This window comes from Nycticebus coucang, chromosome 3 (genome assembly GCF_027406575.1).
Source record: "Nycticebus coucang isolate mNycCou1 chromosome 3, mNycCou1.pri, whole genome shotgun sequence".
Classification (NCBI taxonomy): Eukaryota; Metazoa; Chordata; class Mammalia; order Primates; family Lorisidae; genus Nycticebus; species Nycticebus coucang.
In genome coordinates this window covers 20622823-20641094 of record NC_069782.1, presented here as the reverse complement: position 1 = coordinate 20641094, position 18272 = coordinate 20622823, and the positions used below count along the sequence as shown (strand labels likewise).

At 43.9% G+C, this 18272-nt stretch overlaps 2 protein-coding genes and 1 pseudogene across 8 annotated transcripts in view; 2 read left to right on the top strand and 1 right to left on the bottom strand.

The window, feature by feature from the left end:
- Positions 1–901, top strand: part of MYBPC1 (myosin binding protein C1) — an 87626-nt gene extending 86725 nt beyond the window's left edge. For 3 of the 6 annotated variants that reach the window (XM_053582977.1, XM_053582974.1, XM_053582976.1), the window contains one exon: positions 623–901. In XM_053582977.1, coding sequence (XP_053438952.1) covers positions 623–723 — 101 coding nt within the window. In that variant the 3' untranslated portion in view covers positions 724–901. The remainder of the gene's footprint in view (positions 1–622) is intronic. The other 3 variants (XM_053582975.1, XM_053582978.1, XM_053582979.1) reach the window with 1 other exon arrangement.
- A 9369-nt stretch (positions 902–10270) lies between these two features.
- LOC128581958 (S-phase kinase-associated protein 1-like) lies at positions 10271–11013 on the bottom strand (annotated as a pseudogene).
- Positions 11014–15851: 4838 nt separating this feature from the next.
- Positions 15852–18272, top strand: part of CHPT1 (choline phosphotransferase 1) — a 47611-nt gene continuing 45190 nt past the window's right edge. Inside the window, exon 1 of one of the 2 annotated variants that reach the window (XM_053584519.1) lies at positions 15852–16337. In XM_053584519.1, the coding sequence (XP_053440494.1) occupies positions 16065–16337 (273 nt within the window). In that variant the 5' untranslated portion in view covers positions 15852–16064. The remainder of the gene's footprint in view (positions 16338–18272) is intronic. The other variant, XM_053584520.1, reaches the window with a different exon arrangement.

Genomic DNA, 18272 nt, shown 5'->3' with positions numbered 1-18272 from the left:
TTTTTTAAATAATAATTCAGAAACTCAGACGGTAGGTATGAAACATTAGCAGGAGTTCCTCTCACCTTCAGAAGATAGTGGACCAGTCTTACTATTTTTGAAAACGTATTTTTAATATTTGTCCATCTGACAAGGTATGAATGGCCAAAGCGAAAGGGAATAGTTTATTTTTTCCTTTTCCAACGTGCTTGAATAAGAATGCTCTGTGCTTAATTAAAAAGCGTATTAATGAACTAGAAAGAGATCTTCCATTGATCCATTGATTTGCATTTATTGTGCCATTTAGTCATTTAATTTAAATCATCTATGAGGAATCACAAAATCCCTCAAAGAGCAATACATACGTTCTAACTATTTAAGAATTTAAACCAAGATTGAATAATAGTAGAGGGAAAAACTGCTATGGCTCTGCTGGGAACTTGCTTTTCCTTCTAGAGGCCAAGTGCTTTAAATTCTAAATGTACTAAAAACAGGAAAGATTGCCAAGCAGGGGCTGAATGAATCTTTGTCACTAACAGGAACGGAATTAGTCACATTTTCAGGCAGCTAGTCAAGAAGTGTTTTGCAGCGATTTTTCATGGTGGTGGTTTAACTTTTCCCTTTCCCTTTGTGTCCTCTCTAGGTGGGCTCTCCTTCTGCAGGCTCCTCCTACAAGGTGTGCCTCCAAACATAATTGATTCATATTTGCGAGACTTGCACTCAAGCAATCCTGAGGAATTCTGAGGGCCTGGCACTGCTTCTCCGCACTCCGCTGCTTTGAAATCTGGTTGAAAAGAGAAAGCATTTTCTGTTTTTCCACCAGGCCCCCATGTGTGATCATTTTCTTTCCTCCTTATGTTAAAGAGAAAAAAAAAAAATGTTTGCACAGATTGCTTAATTAAAAATTGCAAAAACAATCTTACTTGAAGTCAGCACTGTGGTCACTATTGTCTATCCTTCGTCACTGTACTTTACCAAAAAAAAAAAAAAAAGGCTATAGAATAAGCGAAAATAGTTATTTTCATCTCAAATAGTAGGCTATAAATGCTTTTTGTTCCCAGAGTAAAAAACATGATACAATACACCATGATTGAATCTTAAAAAATCTATCTTTCTTTTGGTCTAACAGATTTTTCTGAGCAAAGCAGACTTGTTTATTTCCCATGGCCCTGCTTAACACCAGGATCTGTGCCCACTTTGCCCATTTGAATTCAGTACAGGTTTTTGAAAGTCTAACTTTCAAACAGACTTTCTCAGTAGAAGGGAAAATGCACTCAGTAAATGGTGCGACCATCCTGAAGTGTTTATGATGAAATGACACAGTATGTGTTTGTGTTTGGGGCTGTGTGCTTAAACACAGAACCCAGGACAAAGGCTGGGGGCCCGGTTGACAACACGGTCGGAGCATCCTGGCCAGATCCACTAAATAACACAGATAGTTATGGTGACCGAAGGCTGCACCCGACCACAGAGCAGTGAGGGATTTAGAATTTGCTGATCATGTCCGTGCAATTTGATGGAAATCTTCTTGAGAAATTTAGGAAAGAAACATATGTACTAGCTCATAATGTTATTAAGCAATTTTCTCTCCTCTTCCTAATACTATAGTTTCAACTAAGGAAGCCAAATAAAAGTGTACGGTACTATGCCATTACTGCTTACACTCTCCCTTTTCTTTTTGATCTTTTGTTGCAGAGGAAAAATATACTATGCCTTCCAGGTGGGCCCATGGCATCTTTGGATGACATTTTAAAATATCAGTTCTGTGTCCTTTCCTGATCAGAGCTGGGCAGTTGTGTGGTGGCCATGGACAGGTTTGACGACAGGCTAATCCAGAGAAGGGTGGAGGATCCAAGTACTTGCAGAACATTTGAGAAGAGCAAGAGAAAACTCTAGTTTGTGTCCAAATTGTTGTGGCCCCTTCTATGTCTGCTCTGATTGGGTGTTGTTAAGAACATTGGCTGTCACCGCTGCTCCTCTGCTCCCAAGAACGCCAAAATAATAATGTGTACAATCCCTGTAGGCACACACGCATTTAAATCAGGAAACTTATTTGCATGTTATTGGCTAAGCTGTTTTACATAAAGGAAGTCTGGCTCATCTATAAAGACATGAAGACCATTTATTCTCTGCGTGCAAACCAAAAAAAATAACAGCATGGCAAAACCTATCAGTGTGGCCCCTGCCGCCTGGCTGCTGCGTCCCAGGCACAGTGGGCAGCTGAGCTGGCTGCCTAACTCAAACAAATTCTCAAACAAATTCTCAATTTTGCCAAGTCATGGTCAAGTTTGTCAGGCCCTTTACAAACATAGGCTAGGAGGGACTATAAGCCTTCTTACAGAATTTTGGTTCCCCACTCATGACTTTGGCTCTCTCATTATATTGTGTGGTAGGTAAGGTTACTTTTCTACATATGATCTCTCCTCATATTAAGAATACACATACTTGGGTGGCACCTGTGGCTCAAGGAGTAGGGTGCCGGCCCCATATACTGGAGGTGGTGGGTTCAAGCCAGGCCCCGGCCAAAAACTGAAAAAAAAGAAAAAAAAAAGAATACACATACTTGCAAAGTTCCAATAAAAACAAAAAAGTTTATTGTGAAACTACAAAGAACAAAAAAATGCCAGAAGCTGTACTTGCTATGTTTTCCCACAATTTTGTTCTAATTTGCTTAAAGTTTACTCTATTAAAAAGAAATATATAGCATCCCAGGAATTTACCAAAAATTCTTTTTGGGAACAAACATTCATTACAATGTTCAAAGGACCACATTTATTCACTTTAAAAGAAAGCTTAATGAATATTTTTATCTAAATGAACATTGAACTAGGAAAAAAATTCATTCTAAGAAATCTGGGCCACTTTTTTCAGCTCAAAAAATGAGTAATTGAACATCTGACCTGTGTGTGGAACCATGCTAGATTCAGCTTAGAACTCGATGAATAAGCTACTTCATGCCTTGAAGAAATTTGTGCTGGAACATATTCTTCCAAGCAAAGTATCCCAAGAATGGAAGAAAAAGTATCCAATGTACTCAGCCCTACTATGAAACCAATTTATAGCTTTCATATGAAAGCTATAACCCAATTATAGCCCAAGAAAGGGAAAGAGGAGAGGGAGGGGAGCGGTGAGGATAGGTGGAGGGAGGTCTGATTGGTGGGACCACACCTACGGTGCATCTTACAAGGGTACATGTGAAATTTACTAGGTGTAGAATATAAATGTCTTAACACAATAACTAAGAAAATGCCATGAAGGCTGTTAACCAGTGTGATGAAAATATTTCAGATTGTTTATAAAACCAGCACATTGTACCCCATGACTGCATTAATGTACACAGCTATGATTTAATTAAAAAAAAAAAAAAGAAATTTGTAAGGTGTAAGACTAGTACACAGGGCAGGATAAAAAGTCCAGAAAGCCAGTATAAGACAGCACTGTAACAACTCAGAAGTTAGGTAATATTGTTTATGTATTTGTCATCAGTGTATGTGTCACACACTAGAGTATAGAACATAACCTTATTATTTTTCTAAATCGAATTAAATATGACTCTGAGCTTCTCATCTGCTAAGGAAATTAAGGAAGTCTGTGTTGTTTGGGGGTCCTACTTCAGCCTCAGATTCCACAGTCAACTGGAATCTTTCCTGGTGCCTAGAAAGTGAAGAAAAGGAAAGGCCTCTGGTCTTCAGTCTACGCTGGCGCCCGGAGAGTGGCAGTGGTCCAGCTGTGGTCCAGCCTAGCATGTTCTACTCAAAGGCACGCGACTCTGAAACTACCTGGCAAGTGTGGACCTGGGGTCTTTCGGCTTTCAAGGTTATAGCTTGGTTATTATATTAGTCAGGGTTCTCCAGAGAAACAGAACCAATAGGATATATACATATATATATTTAATTTAATTTTTCTTTTTTAGAGACAGAGTCTCATTTTATCACCCTCGGTAGAGTGCCATGACATTACAGCTCACAGCAACCTCCAACTCCTGGGTTTAGGCGATTCTCTTGCCTCAGCCTCCCAAGTAGCTGGTACTACAGGCGCCCGTCACAACGCCCCGCTATTTTTTTGCTGCAGTTTGGCCAGGGCTGGGTTTGAACCCACCACCCTCGGTATATGAGGCCGACACCCTACACACTGAGCCACAGGCTCTGCCCTATATATATGTATTTATATACCATAGAACCTCTCTAAGTTGATCATCCAAGGGATGGTAACAATCTGATCAACATCAGGAGTGGTCAACATCAGGCCTACTGTACTGATACGTACAAGTGTATGTCTGATCTATGAAAATTAAGTCAATTTAAGGAGGTGGTCAAGGTAGGGAAGGGGTCATCTATGGAAGTCCTACTATAGATTGATTGATTAGATAGGTAAATGTCTAGGAAGAGATTCATTATAAGGTATTGGTCATGGAATTACAGAGGCTGAGAAATTCCATAATTTGCTGTCTACAGGACGGATACCTAGGAAGCCGGCTGTTCAGTAGAAGTCCTAAGAACCAGAGAACAATGGCTCACATCATAGTCTGGGTCTGAAGGCCTGCAAACCAGAAGAGTTGAGGGCCCTCAGCTAACAGGACGATGCCCATCCACAAGGGGGAAGGCCCTCTGCATTAGTCAGCCCACCGATTCCAACTGCTAATCTCTCCTGGAAATACCCTCACACACATATCCGGAAATGATGTTTAACCAGCTACTGGGCATCCCAAGGTTGACACACAAATAAACAAATATATGTATTTATTTACAGCTGAGAAACAGCTATAGCTATTCTCGTGTTACTTTTAAACATGTCCTTTGGGAGAGCATTGGACACTTTGGCTGCTCTGTACCACCAGCCTTAGCCTTGGGGAACGGGAGCCTCTGCACTTCCCACAGCTTCCCTCTCAGCCTCCTCCAGCCAGGTCTTCCACCACAAGGCAGGGAGTCCATGGAGCCAAAGGGGTGGGCCTCCCTGGAATCCTCAGCAAACTCCTCTTTCTTAAAGACTGCTCTAGAGCCTGCAATTAGGGCTTCTTCTCTGGGTTCAAGCTCCCAAGGATGTACCATGTGGTCAGTGTGTGGCTCAGAGGCACCTGCTTGCCAAAGAGTTGAGATGTGGAGGATGTGACTAGAGCTTGGGCATGAGCAGGGGCACCCAAGATCCCTCATGGTGTGGCTCAGGAAGGAACTGGAATGGTCAGAACAGGGAGCATGGAGACTGGCAGTGAGCCACAATACTCTGGCAAGAGTCTCTGAAGAATCTGATAACTCTACATTCAAACCTGGCTTTCCAGGACATTGTGAAGGTATTCTAAAGAATGGAGGATATTAGTATTTTATTAACCATCTGTCGGCTCGATTAATCGCTTCTAAGAATTTGTCTATATGGACAGCCAACCCCCAGCTGCCTGTGTCCCCTTCCCTGCAGCTCCTCTTTCCCCTCCTGTACACACCCCTCCCCACTCACCAAGCTCAAGGCCTGACCCTCTGTCTTCTGAACACAATTCTAGGCTTCTCTTTTCTAGGAGTGGGAGTAGAATGAGGACTAACAAGACCGCGCCGTCTTCTCACCAAGTCCCCATAACACGGATTCTAAATGGAACTCTACGTTTGTTTTATTTCCTTACTTTAGTGGGGTCATTTAATTACCATCCTAGCATCAAAGATTTAGGTGACTGCTACATGTAGGTATTTTAAAAATCTTTTAGAATTAAACTTTACTAATTTAGAACGGGATAGAGAAACATGCCTGCTGCTAGAACAACCAGCTCTCCTGATTCTAAGGCCGTCATTACCTCCTTATCATCAGGTGGCGATCTCTCTCTGTGCACTCTCTCTGTCCCTGAACGCATTGGTCTGAACAGTCTCTGGCCTAGCTGAGTATGTTCCTTTCCATCTGGAGTACATTGCTAGGGGGAAACCACCAGGGGAAAAACACTCCCAGAGAGGGGACTTTAGAGTGTTGTGGGGCATGGGCTGACTCAAATCAGTCACTTGGAGAGCAAAACCTTGCACTCAAGTGCGTAATCCATCATAACCACTTTTGCCAAGCCATAGCTTCAGGAAGTGTCTTTCAGTTCTTCATAGGTAAGTGTGTACACAGCTATCCACGGGCACAAGATTCCTTCTTGTTTTTACTCTACTACCCTCACTTTCATTCTGCTCTAGGAGCTCGGGAAAACATCTTAAAGACATTACGCACCAACTTAAAAAAACATCAAAACAAAAAATAAGTAAGGGTTACCAGCAGCAGTGCCATGGCAGGGACAGGTACTGCCATTCAGACTTTGGAAGGCCTCCTTCTGTATCCCTCTGGGACACTTGTGACAAGGGGTGATTGGAAGAGAGCCATGTCTCAAAATAAAACAAAGTTGGTGTGAAGTTACGCGGTCATTTGGAAAATTTCAGGCACTAAAGAGCCAAGTAAGTATCCCCTGCAGGCTGTGGGAGGCAGTGCCACTGTGCTGACCATCCGAGCCTCACTACCGAGTGGTCCTGGGGACCACTGTGACTGAGTCCCCTTTCCTGCACTGGAAGGTACCATGGAACAGGAGGCAGTCAGGGTAATAGCAGAGGTGACTAAGAGGAGGGGAATAACCCTCTGTGAGAGTTATTTTCTTTCTCTTTCTCCATTTCCCACCCCTTTTAAGACTGAGTCTCACTCTGTCACCCAGGTAGATGCATTGGCGTCATCACAGCTCACTGCAACCTCCAACTTCTAGGCTCACATGGTGCCCCTGCCTCATCCTCCCAAGAAACTGGGAATACAGGCATGCACACCACATCTGGCTAATTTTTCTTTTTCTTTTCTTTTTTCTTTTTTGCAGGGTCTTGCTATGTTGCTCAGGCTGGTCTCGAACTCCTGGCCTCTTCTGGGATTATAGGCGTGAGCCACTGAGCCTGGCCTATGAGGTTTATTTTTATGCACTTCCTAATAACTCATCGATCAGGCTCAGTAAACATTTGCTAGCAGGAGAAGGAGTTTACTGAGGAGATGACTTGTTCCCTGGGTCTGGCCCTGCTCATCAAGCTCTCGCAGCAGCCAGCATGGACTCTGGCCTGAAGTCTGCCTTCAGTAACGTCCCTCCCTTAGGAAGGTAAGCAAGGACAGACAGACTGGGAGAGTGGGACATGAGGGGGTTCAGTGAACACCACGGCCAGAGAGCAACATGGAGTTGGAGGGAGGAGAGGGGGAGGATGAATACACTCTTATTTGTACAGAGGAAAAGGCAGCCCAGAGCAGCGGACTGAAGGAAAGCAGAAATAACCCTACCAGGCAAAGAGCTACAGAAAGAGGGAGCAGTAAGGAGAAAATCCACAACAGAAAGAAAAGTGCTTTTCAAGCATTATCTCCCAGGGCAGTCTGAATGTGTTTTGTTGTTGTTGTTGTTGTTGTTGATTTTTTTTTAATTTTAATTTTTTTTTTTTTTTTGTTGTTGTTGCAGTTTGGCCAGGGCCGGGGCTTGAACCTGCCACCCTCAGCATATGGGGCCGGGGCCCTACTTCCTGAGCCACAGGCGCCGCTCTAGTCTGAATGCTTTAACCCTTCCCACCGCCACTGCGTTCCTCACTGTGGAGGAAAGGCAGGCCCTGGGCAGTATGTGAAGAAGCCCCCATGGGCTGAAGGGGATCCAGCCAGTCCATTCTACTCCATGGTACATGAGTTTAATAAAAACATTTTCAGCTTCCCAGATAGTCAAATGAATGTTTGCCCAGGATTATTGTCAAGAAGCTAAAGGTCTCCCAGTCTGGGAAGCCCAGCATTCTCTTCGAAAGTGTCACCCACAACCAACAACCTACATCCTCACCAAGGACCAAAAAGTAGATTCGATGACACTACAGATATCATTAAGCAATTGGCATAAACCATACATATGTTTTATAAATATATACATAATATTCACTTAAAAATATAAAATTTCAAATATCTATTAATCCATCTATACCTTCTTTGCCATGGGAAGAACAGCCTCAAGCCACATTAAGTGAGTCCACCTGCTCTCTCTCATCTTTCAATCGCCCTCTCAGTCCTTTCTCCCTTTTTCTACCTATTTCCAGCACAAGACTTCTAGGACTGTGTGCTTCAGTCACTCTTTACCCAAAGTGTGGTTTGCTGACCATCAGCATGGCTCACCTGAGAGCGTCTTCGAAACGAAAACCCCCAGAACTTGCCCCAGATCCACAAATTCAACAGTCCACATTTTTTTTTTTTTTTGTAGAGACAGAGTCTCACTGTACCACCCTCAGGTAGAGTGTCGTGACGTCACACAGCTCACAGCAACCAGCTGGGACTACAGGCACCCGCCACAATGCCCGGCTACTTTTTTGTTGCAGTTTGGCTGGGGCTGGGTTTGAACCCACCACCCTCGGCATATGGGGCCAGCACCCTACTCACTAAGCCACAGGCACCGCCCAACAGTCCACATTTTAACAGCATCCTGGGTATCTGTGTGCTCACTTAGGTCACACAGGCCATGCTCCAGCCTTCTTCCTGTCCTGTTCCTTGGGTAGATATTATTTGGGCCATTCTCTCTTACTTATCCCAGGGAAAACATGTGGATCATTAGATCCCCTCTACATATTCCTGGTGACCTAACCTAACATCTAAATGTGACTTAACCTGTTCCTCCTAAAAGCCCCAGCTCAAAGGCAGGAGAACCTAGTGTGGGATTTTCAACCACCCGAGTTTCTGCAGAAGGAATTTTCCAGGAATGAGGGCCCCTCTAGTGCTTCTCTAATCATACTAATCATACCAGGAAGCATTTTAGAACAGCAGGATTTTAGAGCTCAGAAAATGATAAAAGTCAAAACTGATTAGAGGATACAAACAAGCCCCGGTGCTAAGAATGGTGTCTCTCAGGGAAATCTGTTTCCTTAACCCTAAATTGCTTTTGCAACTCCAGATAAAGAGCACAGTTCCAACATTTCAGGGATTCTATTGCGAAATTTTGTTTTCTGATCTTCTCCAGGAAACTAAGCATTTCTAAAGAGGAGAGCAAAGGTTTTAGACAATCTGTTATTGCACACTGCCTATCTATCCGTGTGTTTTGTATGTTACCCCGATTTCATAAAATTTTGACTTTGGAGTCTCAAAGTACCAAACTATAAAAATATAAATTAAACCAAAGCAAATAAATACAAGAAAATATGCCACAAAACTATATTAATCATAAGTTCTCTAGCCTGTAGGTCTAAAGCTCAGAATTCTGAACATTTACACAGATAGCTTGACTCTCTGGATAATAAAATTCTACTACACAGATGACTAAGAAAATGTTAAGATAGTCAGTGTTAGAGTACATTGTTTCATTTCCAAGAATTACAATTGACAGCATCCCTTCTGATTCACCCAGGCAAGTTTCAGCTTGCTCAGCATCAGCGGTCCTGGAAAGGCTTTCCGGTTACTTTCTTTTTGTGTATCTCAACAGGTGATTTCTTGATTGCAGCCCCACCTTTTTTTTTTTTTTTTTTTTTACATAACTTACTTTTTATTAAAAGTATCTGGCATTCATGATGGATATTTTCTGGGTCTTGCACATATTTTAATATTAAAGATTATTTTTTGCATGCAGTAATGTGAGTTTTCCCCACATAGGAACATTGATAAAAAGATGACATACCACCTGGGTTAAGTGTCTTTTTTAATGGAGAAGCTAACAAATTGTCCAGTTACATTTCTCCCCAAAGAGCCACAGACTGGGTAGTAATGAAGTCTCTAATCCAGGCAATATATTCAACACTAAGAAATAAAAATTAAAAAAGAAGGGCAGTGCCTATGGCTGAGTTGAGTAGGGTGCTGGCCCCATATACCGAGGGTGGCAGTTCAAACCCGGCCTCAGCCAAACTGCAACAAAAAAATAGCCAGGCGTTGTGGTTGTAGTCCCAGCTATTCAGGAAGCTGAGGCAAGAGAATCACCTAAGCCCAAGAGTTGGAGGTTGCTATGAACTGTGTGATGCCATGGCACTCTACCGAGGGTGATAAAATGAGACTGTCTCTACAAAAAAAAAAAAAAAAAAATTAAAAAAGAAAAGCCCTCAGGTCCAATTAAGGGAGCCCATCTACATACAGGCTATTCACTATCAGAGGTGCTCTTGGGCTCTACATGTCTGGAAGGCGTCCTAAGAACCCGATTCAGAACATTTACTTCAAATAGCCTTTCTCTGGTTTCCAACTTATGAATTAAGGTAGTATTTTAATTGTATTTCAGAAAACTTTTTGCAAGTTGTTTTATGTACAATGCCAACTTTTGAAAGATCACTAAAGTTAACTAGGCTTAAATCACTTTACAAAAAAGAGGGAAAGCCCAAAATGCCACTTTCTATGGAGAACCCACAGTTCAGTTTTATTCAGAGCAAAGAAAAAAAGACTTTTATCATACTAGAAGAAAGTCAGCCATAGGTTTGGAATCTGTACTCCAACTACACATGCAATGAGGACAATATTCTGCTAATACCATGGATTTGCTGCCGCATTTGTCTACTGTTTGTCCAACATTAACAATTATAAACAGAGCGGTGCAACTAGTAGTTGAAATAATCCTTACAGTGTTACAGTGTCAGGCACAACATTTCACTTCTCTTCACACCACTGGTTCTCTTTGCATATCTGGGCTTCCTCCTCTTCAGTAAAGTCATTTTTCATACTGAAGTTCTTGCGAATCTCTTCAGGAGTTTTCCCCTTGATCATATTGGCAACGGTCTTGCACGTAACAGCAAGCAAACCTTTGATGTCTAAGTAGTTTGCAGCCAGAATAAGTTCAAAAAGTGTTCCTTGGTCAACTTTCAGGAATTCTTGGTCCCAAACAGGGATATCGTCTGTTTGCTTTTCTTTGTTCTCATCCTTCTCGGGAGGAGGAGGGTCATCCTTATGGTGGGTGCACCACTGAATGACCTTTTGCTGCATTAACATTTGGTAAAGGAACTGGGTCATCATCTCCTTCATCATCCAGTCCCAAATCTTCAACATCATCTTGATAGTCACAGATTGTTTGGCAATTTCCACATCAACTTCAAATATCTCTCCACTGGAACTCTGCAACTTAGTGGAAGGCATGGTGTTGGGTCTCAAAGGATGACCCGAGGCTGACGAGAGCTGAGGAGCGTCTGCACAACACAACGAGAAGCAGAGGACAAGGCCACTACCAGCCCACGCCTTTTTCCAAAGCAATGAAAGTCAGTGGATTTTGAAGTAATTATTTCACACACAGCTGTACCAAATCTGGCTATAGGAGACCAGGTAACATTTTGTGAGAAGTTTGCCTAGAGGTCAAGGATGCTGAGGAAGATTTGAAATATGAGTGAAAGTTACACAGAAGAACTAGTAATAAAACTAAGAGCAAGATGTTCTTTCTCGTATGAGAAAGGAACTCAACTCAGATAAAAATAAAAATTTTACAGATGCAAAAGGAAAAATAATAGGAAATCCTAAATCTACATTTCTTTGATATTGGAATACATAAAGTGGGGAAGGTAGATGGAACAGCTATGCCCTCGTATGTCTTGAATTAATTTGAAATTTCTAAAGCCAGGCACGGTGGTGGTCACCTGTAATCCCAGTTCCTCAGGAGGCCTAAGGGGTAGGATCAATTGGGTCCAGGAGTTTGAGGACAAGCCTGGGCAACATAGTGAGACCCCATCTCTAAACAAACACTAATTTTAAAAAACTCAAAAATGTAAATTTCAAAAAACTTCATCACAAAAGCACTGGGAAAATCAGCATAGAGCATGATGAGTGTTTTTAAAAGTGGTTCTATTTTTATTGTTTTTACTACTTTTTGATTATGAAATATTTCATTTTGTAAAATAAAATACTTTTTAATTATGAAATATTTCATTTTGTAAAATAAAATGCAAATATTTATGGTACATATTGATCTCTGCATCAATGTGTATAGAGACATATGCATAGAAATAATAAAATGAGCATGTATGACTTACCAATTGAAAAACTAGTTGAACATCTCAAGAACGTAGAAACAAACACATGTACTCAAAACTAAATTGGAAGTAATCGATCAATATTTAAGTGCACATATAGAAATAAATCCCAATGAAAATCAAGCTCGGGGAGAAGGTAGGAGGCCATGGGTAAATTCACATCTATTGGGTACAGTGTACACTATCTGGATGAAGGCCACAGTTACATGTGTAACTTTGACTCAGTCTATACAAAAACAAAGTATGTAAACAAAACAAGTATAATACCCCCTAATATTCTGAAATAAAAAATAAAATAATAAAATCATTGTAGTTGAGAAAGCCTGATGGCCTCCAACACCCATTCTCCCACTTGCAGCCCCCCTTGTGGTTAAGTGTAGCAGCCATCTGATCAGGTTCTGTGCAGTCCTTGATCATGGCCTCCAAAGGAAAGGAACATAGCAATCTCTTTCCTTTTTCTCCTTCCAATGGGTTGGAAGTTGTAGTCACCCATTTTTGATCACAAGGACAAAAGCAACATTGTAAAAGTGGCAGACTCATGAAATGGAAGAAATCCATGTCCCTGAAGCCATCGAGCTGCCCTCAAGCCCTCAGCCCTGGATTACCTACTTAGACATTAGATGTGGAAAAGTAAACTTAGTTTGGTTCAGCTCAGCTGTATCCTAATGTAATTACCAACATGGGCCTTCCACAGTAGCATTTCCTGTGCTCTCTATTAGGAGTAACAGCTACCCAGCATGATATTTATAATTCTTTGCTTTTCTTCATAGTGTTGCCATGGGCACATATTCCTAAATGCAAAGTCTTGCATGTTTTTGAGCTTTACATAAATAAAATCATACTGGGTGCATTTTTTTCATGACCTTCTGCTACAGAATGAATGATATTGCCTCCTAAATTCGTGTCGAAGCCCTCACCCCCACTGTGATGGTATTTGGGGAACTAATTAGGTTTACATGAAGGTAGGGCCCTCATGATGGGATTAGTACCTTTAAAAGAAGAAGCCTCAGAGATCACTTCTCTCTCTCTCTCTCCCTCTTTTTGTCTCTCTCTCTCTCCCTCCCTCCCTTTCTCTTCCTAATTCTCCCTCGCCAGGGAAGGTGGCTGTCTGCAAGCCAAGAAGAGAGTCCTCATTGGAGAATCAAATTAGCTGGCATCTTGACCTTGGACTTCGCAGCTTCCAGAACTGTGAGAAATAAATTCCTGTTGTTTAAGCCAAAACAGTCTATGATATTTTGTTGATACAGCCCATGCTGACTAATATATTTACTTCCCCCCCCACTAAACACTATGCTTGTGTAATTCATTCTTGTTAATAAATGTAGCTATAGTTCATTAATTTTTCACTGCTATATTAAACTTGCTATGTAATATTAATTACTTGAAAATACCACCATTTGTTACCTACTGTGTTGTTGACATTTGAGTTATTTATAGCTTTATGTTATTATATGAAGGTGCTGTGAATATTCTTATACCTGACTCCTAGAATCCATGTGCAAGAACTTCTCTGGGATATATCCCTGGATCGCATTTGGGTGTCACAGAGTCTGTGCATCTTCAACTTTATGGGATAATGCCAGGTTCTTTTTCAGATGGCTCTACCCATCTACTCTCCCTTGCTAATACTTGCATTTAGGTAGTCTACAAGATTAAGTTCTGGCCAATAGGATGTACAACAGTACCCCGCTTATCTGCAGGGTTAGGTTCCGAGAGCCCAGTGCATACCTGAAACCACTCTGTGGTTTTTATCTGATAACAAAGGTGGCTAGTAAATGACTAACAGATAAGTAGCACATTAGCATGGATATGGTCGGTAAAGGAATGATTGGTAGGCCCAAGTAGATTGAAGTGGGACAGAACAAGATTTCATCATGCTTCTCAGAGCAGTGTGCAATTTCAAACTTATAAATTATTTATTTCTGAAATTTTCCATTTAATATCTTCAGACTGTTAGTTGGCTGTGGGTAGCTGAAATCCTGGAAAGTGAAACCATGGATAAAGGGGGGCTACTGCATGGAAAAGTATTATTGAGGACTTTTGGAAAGGCACCCTAGTTGCTGGCTCAGCAGAGCAGTATTCACCTCTTTTTCTATCCTCTTCCTCTTTCCTGCTGCTTGAAATGCAAAGAAGATGGCTGGAGCTCCAGCAGCCATTCTGAACCAGGACATGACAGAAGGACAGGAGCAAAAAAGCCTGCGTTCCTAATAACCTGGAACTACCACACTAGCCTTGGACTGCCAATTATAGACATCTTTTATGCAAGAGAGAAATGAACTTCTATTTTATGTCACCATGTTTTGCAATTTTTGCCATAGGTATCTTAATGCAAGCCTAGGTGATTGTTTTGTTTCTTACTGATTTCTAGGAGTTCTTTATGTAATTTAGGTACTATTCATTATGGATTTTATTTGAAATACTTTTCCCCGGTTTATGGCTTGTCTTTTCATTCTCTTCATAATGTGTTTTCATGTACATTAGAAACTATTTCTAATATAATTAAATTTATTAATCTGGAAAAGGATTTTTTTCCTCAGATTATTTGTGGCACTGGTAAATTAAAAAGTAGGTATTGCAAGGTCCTCTGCCCGAAGCCAGTATTGTTTAAAGCGCATGTCATCATTCTGTTTCCTTTCCTGCGGTTGTCAGCATAATTTTTCACATTAAAAATTGGATGGCATATAGTCAATGAAAGGCACCATCTATAGATACCCTCATATTGCTCTTGGGCAGAGGTTGCCAAACATTTTTCTGTAAAGGGCCAAAGTGCTATATACCCTCAGCTTTGCAGGCCACATGGTCTTATCACAACTGACCTCTGCTGCCCTTGTACAATGAAAGTGTCACACAACATGCAAGGAATAAACATGGCTTTATTTGTGGTACTAAAATTTAAATGTTGTATAACTTTACATCACAAAATTTGGTTTTTTTCCCCAGTCATTTAAAAATGTAAAAACCATCCTTAGCTCATGAGCTGTAGGGAAATCAGAGAAGGGCTAAGTTTGGCCAGCAGGCAGTAGTTTGTTGAGCTCTGCTTGGAAGTGTTGGGACAGGTGGGGTGGGGGGGGCGGGGTGAAATGCACCTGCTGATAGGTGTTGCTCAACTTAACTATCCTAGAAGCAGTTTTTGGCTTGTTCTATGCCTTAGAAAAGTGCATACAGATTACAACTATAAAGAGCCAGGATATAGGCCTGTCTGAGGTTGTGCAATAGAACATGCTTATGACAGGACGTCCCCAGTCCAAAAGGGTACATTGTGAGGTAAGGGGCTGGTGAACTACCATTGTGTGGCAAGCTGGCCTGCTCTACAGTGCAGGGAGAGGACCCGCCTGGATTCCTGCCTTCTGTTCCAGGGAAGAGTGTGTGTAAAAATATCCATCCTCTGTTGATAACATGTGCTCTGAAAAATAGGCATTTGGGTGTCAGCCATCGGGTCCCCTTGTTAGATAGTGTTTCCCAGCCTTGATTTTTAGTTGCAACACCTGGGTTTCTGAACCTGCACTGGGAGTTCTCCGGAGCTACTACATGGCGGGGCCGCTTTCCTCTTTGTTGGAGTGTTTACCAAGCAGGACAGATGGGGCCATCACTCCCGGTGACTCCCAGGTCATTAGTATCCTGCTCTCGCACGAAACCACCCCGGGCTTTTCAGGGATCTTTGTCCTGCAGCGGTTAGCCAAAGGCACACCGAGACAACGGAGTTGTGCCACCACCAACTCCGCAGGGCAGAGGAACCAGTTCTGTCACTGTCCGGCCAGCCAGAGGCTTCTTCCTTCAGGGAGAGTACCAGACGCGGCGGGCGGGATAGGAAATCAGACCTCCCCGCAGGTGCAGGCGGCCTTGAGCGGCCGCGCAAAGTCACCGCCCCAACTGCGACCCGCGCGCTCGCCCCGGGCTCCGCCCCGCCCCCGGCTCCGCCCCGCCCCGCGCCCGCCCCGCCCCCGGCTCCGCCCCGCCCCGCCTGAGGGCCGCACCCGCAACCCCGCCGCTCGGGGGGCAGGGCCCCGGCAGCAGGGGCGGCCGGGCCTCGGCTCGACCTTGGCCGTGCGGGCCGCTCGGGCGCGGCGCCCCAACACCGGCGCAGGCTCGGCCCCGCCCCCCGCTGTCCCCGCCCCCGGCGCCCGGCGCGGGCTGCGCTCGGCCCAGTGGCTGGGCCCGCAGGCGGCCATGGCGGCGGGCGCCGGGGCCAGGCCGGGGCCGCGCTGGCTGAGGGCGCTGGGCGAGCCGCTGAGCGCGGCGCAGCTGCGGCGGCTGGAGGAGCACCGCTACAGCGCGGCCGGCGTCTCGCTGCTCGAGCCGCCTCTGCAGCTCTACTGGACCTGGCTGCTCCAGTGGATCCCGCTCTGGATGGCCCCCAACTCCATCACCCTCCTCGGGCTGGTCATCAACATGCTCACCGCGCTCGTGCTCATCGCCTACTGCCCCACGGCCACCGAGGAGGTAGGGCTCGGCGGCGGCGGTGGGGACCCCCAACTGCTGTCCCCAGGAGCCCCTCGGTCCCCGGTGCACTGCGGGCGGGTCGCCGGAGGCGCCTCCAGCCGCTGAGGGAGCGCGGGAACCCCCCGCGCGGCTGAGCCTCTAGGGCGGCGGAGGGACCGACACGGCCACTGCCCCCGCGCGGTGTCCGCCCCGAGCCTCTCCCGGGCCACCTGGAGAGACTGTCACGCCGCTACCCCAGCCTCGTGACCCCTCCCCGCCTCCCTGTACGGCGGAGGGGCTGACAAGGTCACTGCCCCAGTCCCATGCCCGCACAGATCCTCCCTCCTGGGCTGGAGGACAGTCGCCTGCCCGGCCGGCGCCAACCCCAACCCCTGGGGTGGACCTGCAGTCGGGTACTGGACACCCCTGACTCCGTCCTGCCTGGCCAACAGGACTTGCAGCCGGGTTGGCCAAACCCAAGATGCTCTTTAGATACTATGATAACCGTCCGTTTCTCTAAGGTTGTGCTAGTGATCCTGAAATTACTGGTGGTACTAATCAGAGACAAGTTACTTTTAAGAAACGTCTTCTTTGCTTCATTGATTTTTTCATGAAAAACAAACTAAGCTGTTATCAAGACGATCATCCTTATCACAACCCAGGGATCATAAAAACCACCAGATTTTATTAGCAATAATTACATTTGACCTATGTCCAAAAAGAACAGTAAATAACGTGGGCTTTGGACAACTGTTAAGTAGAAGCGCCCCTTGTGTGTGGAGGGATACAGGGGAGAGCTGGGTTCAGTCTCATCTGTAGCTTATAGTATAAGTGATAAACATTACTTGGCACATTCTGAGTCATTTCTTTCTTTGCCCTCCTAATAGTGAAGTCCCTTTATAATTGTATTTGAGTATAGATCCATGGAGGACTAATGGAGTTGAGGTTGAATAACAGGAATTCAATGGAAATGCTTTATGCCTGACATTTGTGCATCCGTTTCAAAAAAAAATTTTTGATGGAGGCTACATTTAAAAATACCCTGACATTTGACTAGTATGTTTACTATATATTTCTTAGCAGACATTCTCATTGTTATTCCTCATTGCTGTTCATTTACATAGTGTTTGAAAAAAGAAGCTGCTCTAGTTTTTGGCTTTTGCTACCCAGTTTCCAGAATATCCCAGAGTGTATCTGAATGAAAAGACCCTGAGTTGGAAGTGAGGGTTGGCTGCTGACTAGCTCAGCTGCCACAGACGTGCTAGGTCTGTTTTCCCATGTGTCAAATAGAAAATAATGCCTGCCAAACTAGTTTCTCCAGGATGCAGTGAGAAGCAAACGTTATCTGCAGATAAATGTAGGGAATTACAATTTGCTCCGTAAATTAAGAACATTAGTCAATGCATTAAAAATATTACTGTTATTAAGCAGTGACCCGAAATGCATAAAAGTTTAGTTTTTTTTTTTTTTTGTAGAGACAGAGTCTCACTTTATGGCCCTCGGTAGAGTGCAGTGGCATCACACAGCTCACAGCAACCTCCAACTCCTGGGCTTAAGGGATTTTCTTGCCTCAGCCTCCCGAGTAGCTGGGACTACAGGCGCCCGCCACAACGCCCAGCTATTTTTCGATTTGCAGTTCAGCCGGGGCTGGGTTTGAACCTGCCACCCTCGGTATATGGGGCCGGCGCCTTACCGACTGAGCCACAGGCGCTGCCCAAAAGTTTAGTTTTGATTGGCTCTAAATTCAGCTAACATTATTTAGATATTTCTGATATTGCAAATTGTGAACTCTTCAATGTTACTATTAATTTAAGAACCATTTTGTTGAACATATAAAGAGCAGGGCATACGAGCAAGTCCTGATGGAAGAGAGAGATTTATGATTAGTTTTTAGGCTCAGCCTCATATGGAAAAAAGGAAGATGGGTGTGGGGATCTGAAGCACTTAAAAAATAAA